The 14,044-nt window shown below is 40.5% G+C and overlaps 1 protein-coding gene across 1 annotated transcript in view; it reads right to left on the minus strand.

Moving 5' to 3' along the window:
- Positions 1-11,497, minus strand: part of neto1l (neuropilin (NRP) and tolloid (TLL)-like 1, like) — a 165,146-nt gene extending 153,649 nt beyond the window's left edge. The window contains exons 1-4 of the mRNA XM_048595751.1: positions 10,396-11,497; positions 9,558-9,611; positions 6,802-6,930; positions 4,210-4,458 (exon numbers count right to left, since the gene is read on the minus strand). Coding sequence (XP_048451708.1) covers positions 4,210-4,458; positions 6,802-6,930; positions 9,558-9,611; positions 10,396-10,429 — 466 coding nt within the window. The 5' untranslated portion in view covers positions 10,430-11,497. The remainder of the gene's footprint in view (positions 1-4,209; positions 4,459-6,801; positions 6,931-9,557; positions 9,612-10,395) is intronic.
- Positions 11,498-14,044: the final 2,547 nt, after the last annotated feature.

Below are 14,044 nucleotides of genomic sequence, written 5' to 3' on the forward strand. Positions count from 1 at the left end.
GGAGTGTGATGGAACACTCCCTATTTGCCTCAATCGGTGCAGCTCCAACATCACTCTTGAAATGTTCCAGTTCAAAGCAGCCTGCTTGACTGGCACCACATCCACAAGCATCCACTTCCTCCACCATTAATGCTCAGTAGCAGCAGTGTGTACCACCTACAAGGTGTACTGCAGAAATTCATCAAAGATCCTTTGACAGCACTTTCCAAACAAATGATCACTTCCATCTAGAAGGACAAGGGCAGAAGATACATGGGTACACCACAACCTGCAAGTTCCTCTCCAAGTCACTCACCATCCTGATCTGGAAATATATCACTGTTCCTTCACTGTTGCTGGGTTAAAATCCTGGAATTCCTTGGCTTAGGGCTTTGTGGATCTACTCACAGGACATGAAATGCAGTAGTTCAAGAAGGCATTCACCACTACAATGGGCAATAAAAGCAGGCCAGCCAGCAAAACTTAAGTGCGAGAAATGAATTCAAAAAAACACTATCCTGTTCCTGTACAAACATTTCCAGGTGCAAAATGTTTTATAATAACATGAAAGGATGAAGGAAGTGGGAAATGACATCAATTGACTGCTGTACCTTGAAGAAACAAATTGATGTGTCTGAATAATGATGTAGATTTTGAACTACATGTTTCTAATATGCCTAACAGTGAGTCATCATGTCTTGAACAAAATCTGATAACAAACATAAATAGTTTACTTTCATGATGGTGATTTGGTGAGGTGTCAGAAGCACCTCACCAAAAGAAAAAAAACATTTTCAGCATTTCTAAAGCCAATTTTTATCATTGTCCCACAGGTGCAGTACATAATGCTCTCTTGGATTTCTCACATATTGTGGTGCTAATCCTATTCAGGTCAAGCAGTAATGTTCCAAACAGAAAAGAAGAATCACAAAATAATTGCCCAGTCTATGTGAATTGCTTTTGTGCCCTCCTAACACTTGCAACAAAATAACACCAGCACAAATCAAGGGAGACCACTTTTGGAATACTGTGCTCAATTCTCATTTCCCTGCTACAGGAAAGATGTTCTTAAACTTGAAAAGGTTCAGAAAAGAATTAAAAGTATGTTCCTGGGGTTGGTGGGGTTGAGCTATAGAGAGAGGCTGAATAGGGTGTGCCTTTTTTACCTGGAGCGTCGGAAGCTGGGAGGGGCCCTCGTAGAGGTTTATAAAATCATGACGGGCATGGAGAGGGTGAATAGACAAGGTCTTTTTCCCATGGCAGGGATGTCAAAACTAGAGGGCATAGTTTTAAGGGTACAGCAGAAAGACTTAGAAGGGACCTAAGGGGCAACATTTTCACACAGAGGGTGGTGCGTGTATGGAATGAGCTGCCAGAGGAATGGGTGGAGACACGTACAATTACAACATTTAAAAGGTATATGGATGGGTACATGAACAGGATGTGTTTAGAGGGATATGGGCCATGTGCTAGCAAATGGGACTAGATTAATATCCGCTATCTGGTTGGACTGGACAGGTTGGACCGAAGGATCTGTTTCCATGCTGTACTCTATAACTTTATGATTGTAACCAAAAATCTGCCTGACTGATAGATTGAGATATAATAGATTTAATTGAAGGAAGCATTAGGAATTTGAAGAATGCTTAATTAAAAACAATCAGGGAAAATTGAAAACTGGAATAATGTAAGCAAAGCTCTTTCTTAGAAGGTAAAACCTGAACGAGCATAAAACATACCACTTCCAACTTTTATTTTGATTAAATATACCATGAAATTATCCACCTGAATACAGGTCTAAATTTAAGCCTGCTAACGCTAAATTATTTTTAAATATAAAAATTAAACAAAATAATGGTGGTTGTAAAATGGGCTGTAAATTTGCTTTCACAAAATTTATATTATTGTACAGAAGCAAAATCTAACCCAAGGCGTTTAAAATAAGGTAATAACTGATTTAAAATAAATCACAAAACATTCCCAAATGAACATTTTAAGTGTTAACACTTCTGCCATATTGTCAACAGAACAACACATTATCGTCGAGAAATTAAGTAAATTCAGGATTATATAAATGTCAAAACTATAGCCAATATGCTAACCCACGAAAACATTATAATGTATCAGATACAATTTGCTGTCAATCTACTTTTTTTGTTATTCAATGCCACAAAAAAGACACTACGTATAGATCATTAAAACCCCACTGAAGCACATTTCCTGTCCGCAGGCCTCACTTTTTGTTCTACACTTTTTTGGTTATGTTTTTATGGTCACATTAACTATATTAAATTTCAACAGTCCATACAATTCTATTACGTCAACTGTCATAACAGATTATCAGGCTCCAACCACTAGATGGCTCTGTGGAATGACTTTCTGAAATCTCCCAATCTTAATGTCACTTTACATAATTACACCCATTACTTTGAGCGGTGCTGCAGCTGACTTACATGCTGACATTGACCATCAGACCATAAGATGTAGGAGCAGAAGTAGGCCATTCAACCCATTGAGTCTGCTACACCATTCATTGAGTTCATGGTTGATCTGATAATCCTCACTTCTACATTCTTGCCTCTTTTCTGTATACCTTGATTCCTTTACTGCTTTAAATTCTGCTTTTCTCAGTCTTGAACATTCTTAACAACCCAGTCTCAACAAACCTCTGCAGTACAGAATTTCATTGATTCACTACCCACTGAGAAAAGAAATTCTTCCTCATCTGTTTTAAACGTGTGACTCCTTATTCTGGGATTATGCCCTTTGTTCCTAGACTCTCCCATGCATCTACCCTGTCATGTCCCCTCCGAATCATCTATGTATCATTAACATTGCCTCGCATTCTTCTATATTTTAATGATTTATTTATAAAACTATTTATAAAACATACCTGGTGTCCGCTTTGTGAACCTTAAGGGGCCCAAAACTGTCTTCCAACAATGATCTTGTGTAGTTTTAGCAAAATCTCTCTATTTTTATACTCCTTTCCCTTTTCAATAAAGGCAAGTAATCCATTTGTCTTCCCTATTACCCACTGAATGTGGATGCTATTATTTTATGTTTCATGGACAAGGTCTTTCTCTAGTTAAATAATATTCAGCTCCTTAGTTCTTATTGCCAATGTGCATAACCTCACATGGATGCATTCAAGTTTTTGCACACTCACTTAATTTGTCTATTTCCCTCTGCAAACTCCTTATGTCATTGTCACCACTTGCCTTCCTACCTATTTTTCTTGTCATCTGCAAACCTGGATCCAAACATTCATTTTCTTCATCAAAGTCATTAATATATAATGTATATAATTGTGGCCTCAGCACTGATCCCTGTGGCACTCCATTAGCTACAGAATACCTTCCTAAAATTGCCCCCTTTACCTCAACTCTGACTTCTACTAGTTACGCAATCCTCCATCCATATGAATGCATGACCTCCAATTAGACCTCAGCCTAATGCAGCTCAAAACACAGTCTTCCAGAAGTCAGATCAGATAAGTTAACTTTAATAATTCAATCTCCTCCCACTGACACTTGGAAGTAGCAGAATAAAAACTTCTTTGTTTCCTTTACGGAACTCTTCTATGTTACTGAGTACAATGAGACACCAATGGAAATTGCTGGCACTAATCTATCCCATATTGTTACACCAGCCATAAGAAAATTACTGCTTAATAACTAAGTTTTCTTCACATTAAATGAAGGATTTAAGTGAAAATAGCTATACAAATGTTAAATAATGCAGCTTTGAAATGCTCTGACATGCTGGAGGTCTAATCTATTTACATTGTTCATCACGTTATGAAAATGCAAAGAAATAAAGACTAAGGAAAAACCCTTTCAGATTATTAATCCCCTGCATCCTCATCAAGAATTCAGTCCTGCATGCAATCATATCAAAATATCTTTTAAATTATATCTTTAACAGGTACAGATACATTTCTTCTACTTCAACAACAAAATCCCCTATCTATTACTTTTGGGGCAACATTATATTCAACAGGTCTATTCTGTATCAGTCAGGAACAAAACAGAAAAAAAAATCCTTTTAATTATGGACAGGAATGTGTCCTTTTCTTTGTTACCAGTACTTATTCATAAATGATGCATTTGTCAATTTTCCATCACCATAACGCTTAAAAAGTACTTGATGTGCACTCAAGCAGGAAAGAGTAATATCTACTTGTCTCATGTTACTATTATTCCAATGAGATAATAAAAAAATGATTACCTGGTATAAAGTTGTATCTTGCCAGAAATCCAATAGATTCGAGCTCACCATCAGCAACAAATTTAATCCATAAATATCTACCCGATGATGTTATAAAAGGTGGAATATTTTGACCACAGTAACGTCCAATCTCAGTAGAAAATCCAAAAGGTCCATCTCGCACCTCAATATGGTCAAATTTGCATTCCCAAGAAGGTTCAATGGAGTACTTTTCATCAAAGTAAAGTTCAATGCTTTGTCTTGGTGCAGCTAAATAATGAAGTTAAACAATCAGTTCCAAGATAATACATAAAATAAAAGTTGACATAATTATATTACAAATGTATAGTATATCAAAGGAAATGGGTGAGTTCAGATGATACAAGGAATGACATCCAGACCTAAAGCAGAGCATATCATCTCGAGGGAATTGTAAACTTTCAATCATAACAATTATTTATTTAAAATAATGCACACCAGCACCATATAAATTAATGCATTGTGCAAGAACAATCTATTACTTGATGTTTTTACATGTTTAATTAATTTGCATGTTTATCTCATGTTACATCAAACAGGTTATCTACTGTCAATATTAAATCCATAATATGGGTGAAATTTGGGAGATGTTATAATTTTAAGGCAGCATATATCAAGTATAAGGTACGATTGAATAAAAGAAACACATATTTAATACCTTTTCAGGCCAAAATAGTCTTGGATAAAAAGAGCTGCTTGCAATCATAGAACATAGAACAGAGGCCAGTACAGCACAGGAATGGGCCCCTCAGCACATGATGTTGTACTGAATATGATGCCAAATTAAACTAATCCCTTCTGTTTGCCCTTTGTCCATACCCTTCCATTCCTTGCATATTCATGTGCTTATCTAAAAGTCACTTAAATGGCCCTATCGTATCTGCCTCCTTCAATATCCCTGGCAGCACGTTCCACATTTCTACCACACTCAATGTTAAAAAAACTTGCCCCTCACATCTCCTTTGAACTTTACCCCTCTCACCTTAAATGCTCCCTAATTTTAGACATTTCATCTCTGGGAAAAAGATTTTGACCATCAATTCTATCCATGCATCTCATAATTTTATAGATTGCTATCAAGTCTCCCCTCAGCCTCCGCCGCTCCAGAGAAAAACAACCCGAGTTTTTCTAGCCTCTCCATATAGCTCATACCTTCTAATCCAGGCTGCAGCCTGGTAAACCTCTTCTGCATCTCTCCAGAGCCTCCACATCCTTCCTGTAATGTGGCAACCAGAACTGATACAATACTCTAAGTGTGGCCTAATCAAAGTTTTATAAAGCTGCAACATGACATCCTGACTCTTGTACCCCATTCCCTGACCAATAAAGGCAACCATGCCACATGCCTTCTTTACCACCTAAATTTATTTCAGCAGCCACTTTCAGGGAGCTATGGACTTGAACCCTAAGGTCCCTCTGTACATCAATGTTGTTCAGGGTTCTGTCATTAACTGTATCATTTTCCTTAAAATTTGATCTCCCAAAGTGCAGCACCTCAAACTTACCTGGATTAAACTCCATCTTCCATTTCTCCACTCATATCTGCAACTGATCTATATCCCACTGTATCCTTTGACAACTTCCAACACTATCCACAACTCCACCAATCTGTTATCATCTGCAAACTTACTAGCCCACACATCTACATTTTCATCCAAGTCATTTACATATATCACAAACAGCAGAGGTCCTGTGGAACATCACGAGTCACGGACCTCCAGCCAAAGCAACACCCTTCTACTACTACAGTCTGCCTTCTACAGGCAAGCCAATTTTGAATCCATGTGGCCATGTCACTGTTGATCCCATGCATCTTAATCTTCTGAATGAGCCTACCATGAAGGACCTTGTCGAAAGCCTTACTAAAATCCAATCAACTTTCAAAAATCCCGATAAGGATACTGGGAACTGGCAGCTCAGGGGTGGACCAGTAATTCAGAACTCCAGACTAATGCTCTGGTACATGAGCTCATATCCTACCATAAAATCTGTTGGATTTAAATTCAATTAATACATCTGGAATCTAAAGCTAGTTTCAAAAAGGATGACAGAAACTACGATCAATTATTTGAAAAGTCAATTTGGTTATACAATGCCATTTAGGGAAGGAAGTCTGTCCTGCCCTAGCCTACATGTGACTCCAAGCCTGCAGCAATGTGATTGGCTCTCAGCTACCATCTGAAGTTGCCAAGCAAACCATCTCAATTCAAGTTCAATTAGGAATGAGCGCCAAATACTGGTCTTGCCCAAATGTCCATATTCCCTTAAAGAAAGGAAGGAATGATTTTTGGAGGCATAAAGATTTGTTTTATGATCTGTGGTTTAAAACGTTGAAAAAGTATTTATGTTAAAGAAAATAATATGTAAATAATGCAAAAATGATTACTGACTAATGTCAGAAAATCAATTTTCTTAAAGGACTAAAGTTGCGCTCACTGGTGAAGTAACTAGATTTATAATGCTAAATCATTGTCTATTTTGATTACAGTTCTTGCAAAAAAAATCACGGATAACAATCTGTATATAATAATTTTACCTTCACTACAATGTGGGTGAAATATCTCTTGTTCATACCTTCAATGATGTATGTGCACTCTCTGTCAGGAGGGTACTTGTTTGGATAATTGGGAGATGTGAAGAAGCCACCATCTGGATTTTTGATCCAAGAGCCACACTGCACTGACTTTGAAGAGGTTGGTTTGTCTGTAAACAGATCAGATTCAGTGTCAAATCAGTATTTGGTAAAACCTATTTGCCTGAAACACCAAGAACTTTGTATATTTTGATCATTAACAGAAGAGGAGGTTGGTCATATATCTATCAAGGTCATGTGTAGGATGGTGCGGGGTGGACAGCAAAGACTAGCACAGGGTTAGGGTAATTTGTTTTAAAACAGCATAGTGAGTCTAGGATGGAGGAGATTGTAGGCTGACCTGCAATGAAGTAGGAGTTGAGACAAAGCAACATAAAGCAAGAAAGAAATTAATGTCTCCTTTCTGAGGAAGGGTCACCGGACCCAAAACGTTAACTCTGTTTTCTCCTCCACAGATGCTGCCAGACCTGCTGAGCTTTTCCAGCAACTTTGTTTTTGTTCCTGTTCAAATATGACTTTGGTAACAGTAATTGATCTTTAAATGCCCTCTGAAATGTCCTAGCAAGCCATTCAGTTGGTGGAAATGCCTCACCAGCACGTTCCCAAAAGCAACTGTGGAAAGGCAATAAATGCCGGCCTTGCTAGCAACACCCACACTATATGAATAAATAAATATATATAATATAAATAAATAAATCTGGGAATCAGAATATGGTGAGACTGAAAGAGGGAGCAATATTGAGCAGACACTGTGAAAACTACTGGGGTAGTAAATGTTCGGATATGAACTCATGCTGTTCCAAACATATGAGACTCAACATACTGCAACTGAGGTAGCAGATTTTATTTTCACGTAATTTGTGCATTACTTCATTCATAGTAGGTAACTCACTTCAAAATTCTTAAGGAAGAATCTTTAGCAGCTCATTTAGATGCTAAAGATCTTCCAAGGTGGCCAAGATGGGGTCTAATGATGAACTATGCAGGTTTGGCACGTGATAGTACCCTGGCAAATAGGTTGAAAACTGAGGGAGGACCAAACTCCCAGAAACTTGTTAATAGGCAGAATATTAGCACCCAGTAAAGAGAGTACATTGAAGTATGAAGGCTATCATGTACTCTGATGCCATCACTTATTAGTGACCTGCTATTTTGAATTAAGCATAGAGCAGATGTGCATTTAAAGTGCCATTGAAATGGATATTTGCCATTTCATTTTTACTTGCTGCTGGAGCTGTGTGAAAGACCACTGAAACATATTGAAAAAAAACCTTCTTGGGCACTTTGTCAAAAATGCCAACTTTCTAGCTACATATAGATCAGAAATGCACTAAGAACGAAACCTAAAACAGCAAGTATAGTGCTGCTAAATCAGAAGAGACAATCCAAAGAAGTCAGTCAAGAAAAAGGCAACACTCACTAATGGAATCTTTCAAAGGGTCTCATTGGGTGCAGCACCATTTAGAATCATAGAATCCTGACAGTGCAGGGAGAGGCCATTTGGTTCATCAAGTCGGCACCGACCCTCTGAACAGCATCCCATCCAGAACCAGCCCCTACTCTATCCCCATAACTCAACATTTAACATGGCCAATGTATTTGACCTGCACATCTTTGGACTGTGGGATGAAGCCAGAGCATCCAGCAGAAACCCACACAGATATGGGGGGAACTTTCAAGCTCCACACAGACAATCACCCAAGGCTGGAATCAAACCCATGTCCCTGGTGCTGTGATGCAGCAGTGTTAACCACTAAGCCACTATGCTGTCCAGTTGCTCCAAGGGAAATGGACAGGATGGCAAGGACGGGTGCCATTCCCCTCTGCAGGGCATCCCCTCTGGACTTCTCTACCAAGACCATCTGTGCCACATCTGAGAACCTATCTGGGACCCTGAGGGACAAATATCACTGTGCACCAGCCGTGGAACTCCACACCTTCAGTGGAAGAGGGCAGGGGAGCTGACATATACTGTTCTATGAAAACTGCTTAAATTAGCACTAGAGTGCAAAACATGCAGGTTTCTGGTTCAGCACTCCTAGCCAATTCAAAATACAATCATCAGCAATTGGGACCAAAACTATGTGCTGCATTCGGACTTTCAAATCAGCGTGTCTTAGGAGCAAAGGACTGACTTAGCAACTGCATTTGACACTTGGACAAAAATATCACTATAATAGGAAATATCCCTCTGATACCAAAAGCAATCACATGTGAACTGGTAGTGTCTGGGTGGCAACATTTCCCAACATGCATTTTGTTCTAATGAGATTGGGCATAGATCTTGCTGCAATGTTAGTAGTAGAAAATGTTTATGGAATATAACTGGTAGATAGTTAAATTTGGGAATAAATTTTGGGTAATATCAATGAAAGAAAAAATCAGAATTCAGATCAATGAACAAGTATGAAAATTGAGTTACAAAGTGACAGGCTGAAAAAATGTTATCACAAAAAGACAATAGGTGGACGGTTTTCCTCTCCTCTACCCCTAATAATTTCAATGTCTCCTCGAGCAGACAAAAAACTGCAGTGTCTGCTTTATGCAGTGACTATGCTGGACAAAGCACTTCCAAAATGCTTTAGCCATTGCAAACTATGAGTCACTTCAACGTTCGGCAGATCACTGCAGTAAACACTGAACAATAAGTGACATTATCTGCTGATTACAGTCAGATAATTGGAATGACAGGAATAAAACGTGATTATGAAAGAAAGGGCACCATTATAAATATTACCTGATGTCTTTTTTGTTGACACACAGAGTCCTAGCAGGATAAGACTTGATACAACTGCCAGAGGAGGAAAAGAAAGCATATTTATCACGGGGATTTTTTTTTTCTTTGTTTATATTAACATCGTTAAGTAGCTAGAAACAGGCATTAGGTACAAACAATTTCCGAGATAGTTGTACAATACAGCAGACAGAAGTTGATGTACTTTTACTAATGCCTTTTTAAAGATATAGTTTTAACAGTCATTATGCATTATTTATGCAAAAGTGGAGAATTGCACACCATTATATCCAGTTTCTCGGAATCGTCTCTCCAGTACTTTTTTTTTTAAATGCATACAAACCCGTCCATTTTCTCTCACATCTGCTTTTGCTAACAGTCTAGTTGCAGTCTAAGCGCAAGTTAACAATGACAATCCATTTTAAAACAAAGTTCGAGCTCATAGCTTCCTCGGGAGTTAGCCAAGAATAACAAAAAAAGGACTTACGCCAGGAGTTTCCGGGCAAATGGAATCAAACACACCTGGGCTTGTATGGTTACATTGGTTCGGCGAATACAAGGGCGACGAGGTAGTTTGGAAGTCACAGACAGCCAAAAAAAATGCTCAAGTTAAATGTTCTCTGTGAAGGCAGTTGGATTCCTCAAAGGCAACTGATAAATCAAGGGACTGTCTTAAGTCATCTGCTTTTCATCCCTCTCGCTTCCCCCCTCCTCCCAATACTGCTAGCTGCACCTCATCTATATTCAGTGCCCAGTTGGGTTTCTACACAGCCGCGCTCAACCGAGGCAAAATGTTGGCAGTCAACAGGGGTCCCCCTCAATTCGCATAGGCGGAACTTACCGTGAAGCAATCCGTGCTGATACCCATGGACCATGTCTGATTCTAATGCAAGGGGCTCCAATCCAAACCAATTCCATTGAAGCAATGCGAAGCTGACAGGCTGACGGGAGATGGATGGGATGGGATGGTTGAATGGATTCAGGAAGAAAGATGCTCACACAAGCTTATCCAAGTCCCCAGCTCCCGTCTGGAACGCTGTGTCTGGAAAGACATACATGTGTAGAGGTGTGTATATGTTTGTGGGTTTTCAAAACTCAACCCAAACTAATCCCCAGCAGTTTCGCACAGGACTCCAGGTTGATCAGAATGTCCCCATGATTCCCACACAAATGTTGCCACGATTCCCGGCGTCTTTTGATGCATCGAAGGGATTAATAGGTCCGTCATCAGTCCTTTAATCGCTCCACCTTCTCAATCTTCTGGGAGAAGCCGTACAAAAGCAGAATTACTCCCCTTTTTTTTCCAAAGCGTATTTAACACAAAATCCTTTTACGCTCACGCACACATACACAGGTGTGACCAGATGCATTTGGAAAAAGCCAGGCGTCAATTACAGGATTTTGCATCAAGTTGAAATGGATTGTGTCTGCCCACGGTACCTTCTTGACATCGTTCTTGCTCCGGCACAGGCAGCTCACTCTGCTTTTGTCGAACGTGTTTTGCATTAGATTTCGACTTCTGTCTCTCTTTTTCTGTGGCCTATCCAGGGGTCTCTCTCGCTGTCCACCAAACGCGTCGCGGTCCCTGAAATAAAAGAAAAGTTCACCCCAGTCTCAATGCAGTGGCGCCGAGAGCTGGACGAGTGTTCCGCATCATAATCCAAGAGTCCAGTTGGAAATTCAGAGCATCTCAAAAAAAGGGGGGGATTACCAAGCTACCAGGACACCAGTTAAGTTGCTGCAGTCAATATATCTGCAGCCAAGGAACATGGCGGGAACCTAAGCAACTGCAAAGGAGTGTTTTTCTCTCTCTCATCTCTCCTTTTATCAATAAATGTATGATTTCAAACGGACACTCGAACAGCCTTGTCCTCCACACAGCAACACACTAGGCAATAGTTATCCCGATATAATAGGGTTGTTTTCGTTCATTCTCCTCTCGTTTCCCGCCCCACACTCCAACCCAGGCAACCCCCCCACCCCGATCCTATTAACCCTCCTATTAACACAGCATCAAGTGGCAATGTGGGCATCTGCCAACTGCAAATGACACCTTCCAGTCACTCCTGCAGACTCCCGCAGCCGGTGAGAGAGGATGATCCACAAGCGGTGGTGCTAAAAAAAAAGTGTATGCGCTGGGAGGGGAGGGGGAAGGAGATGGAAAGACCCCCACCCTACCCCCGCCCTAACCAGTGAATCATCATCCGGGGTGCACCACCCATTCACCAGCCAACACCGCCCTCCCCCTACCTGTAAAAAAACTTCCCAGATTTGATATCTGCGGAAGCCAGTCAGTGGGCGAAGAGTGCTCTTCTGTTTCTCACACTCTGTTTCATGCCCTCTGTTTCAGCTCCTCTTTCTGTGTGGGGAACGCAGCCAAACACAACACAGTTCGCACCTAGACAGGTCTCTCTGCCCAGCAGAATGGGAATGTGTGAACTATACAGTGGAAGAGAAAACAGTTCCACTTGGCTTGTGTTGTATTTGTCTATATGCATGTTTATTTAACATATGCACACACAAGTAATTGCTTCGTATAAATGTGTACATTGCATGGTATAGCACATTGTGTATGTGGTATAATGTAAATGGATACATTAAATATACTTGCTATTTATATTATGTAGACATTTACACAATAATTAGTTATTGCATGTAATACGTGTGCTCTGTCTTGCGGCGCAGAGTTTGAAGCGCTGTTTGGTCTCGAACTGCTTTTCAGATTCTGCCTCCCAAACAGTTCATCTCTGCCTCCGCTAGCGGTCAGCCTTATTCACATTTCTACTGCGGCGAAATCAACTTCATCTCTACGAAGCGGGGTGGCGTGGTGTCAGGACCGAGGGCCGGCGAAATGACCTTCTCTAATTCCCCTCTGCTCCAACTCCTAGCCGCCGCTTTCAGTGAAGGTCGGTGGCGTGGGTTTGTGCTCCCAGCCGCAGGATGAGGCAGAAAACGCGAGTTTGCAATTTATCCTAACCCCAATACTGAGGGGCTGGCGGAATGAACTCAAATTGACCCGGAGCACCAAGAGGTCATTCACTCTGAAAATTTCCCGAGTAGACGTGGCCCTCACTGTAATTTTTCTTTGATGCAATATTTGCGAATGGACTTATTACCCATTGTACAACTGGTCAGAGCGGATCTTCTTGGCCTCCTTTTGCCTGGAAACAATTCTGTGACAAAGAGATTTGGAGGGAAGTCAACATATGTCGATCATGATCTCCACTTATCGGTATTGATCAGACGGTGTTGTGAGATAACAAGGTGTAGAGCTGGATGAACACAGCAGGCCAAGCAGCATCAGAGGAGCAGGAAGGCTGACGTTTCGGACCTAGATCCTTCTTCAGAAAATGTCCTGACGGTGCTGTGAGTTAGTTTGAGATGCCATACAACCCTAGATTGCCATTTCTTCCTGCTTCAGATCAACATTAGTGTGCCATTTCAAACTATTTTTGGATTGTCCATATCCAACACACGGCCACACCAGCCCTCAAAATGTCATGGTTCTAGCACAGCCCATTATGAGGACCACCATGTTAAGTACGGACAAACATCGTGCTGGTCTAGCAACGCTGAGGTCTCGAGTTCAAATACCCAAAGGTGCAGACATTTGAGGGTGAGTTATCACTGAAAACTTTATATTTGCCAGATCTTTGTAAAGGAATAACACAACAAAAAGACAATCCACTTTGTAATACCTCTTATGTGGCTGCCCAATGATCACTACAACAAGCGATCTAATGGGTGAGCCTAATGGTAAGGAATATGACCTGAAGGTTCATCAGGATGATCTCCAGTATGAATGAATTATCTTATGAGCAGAAGTTAAACAAGTTGGGATTCTACTTGGTGAAATTTAGAAAAATGAGAGGTGATCTTGTTGAGACCATAAGAAACAGGAACAGAAGTAGACCATTTGATTCCTGACACAACTCCACCATTCAATAGGATTGAATCAACATTCCTCATGTCTACATCCACAACATAAAGGATTCTGAGGGGGCTTGCCAGAGCAAATGCTAAAAGGATGTTTCCTCTCATGAGAGACTCTAGGTCCAGAGGGCATAGTTTCAGAATAAAAGGGCACCAGTTTGTGACTGAGATGAGGAGGAATTTCTTCTCTCAGAGTGTTGTGAGTCTTTGGAATTCTATGCCTCAGAGAACTCTGGGTTCAGAGTCAGTGTGTATGTTTAAGGCTGAGATAGAATTTTGATCATTAGGGTAATCAAGGGTTACGGGGAAAGGGCAGGAAAGTGGATATGAGGAATGTCAGATCAGGCTCAAAGGACTGAACAGCCTACTCCTATTCCAATTTCTTATGCTCTTATGGTCTGTTTCTCCACCAGCAGCAATGTAGAAGTATCACAGCATTTTCACTGCCAGCCTGGATTGGTGAAGCTGCAACAATAGTGTAGAATGCTGGTACTGTTCAGGACAGGATTAGACTCAGCCCCTCTATATGGCTGCCATATGTACAATCTACAAGAAGT

This window comes from Rhincodon typus, chromosome 4 (genome assembly GCF_021869965.1).
Source record: "Rhincodon typus isolate 14 chromosome 4, sRhiTyp1.1, whole genome shotgun sequence".
NCBI classification, from domain to species: Eukaryota; Metazoa; Chordata; class Chondrichthyes; order Orectolobiformes; family Rhincodontidae; genus Rhincodon; species Rhincodon typus.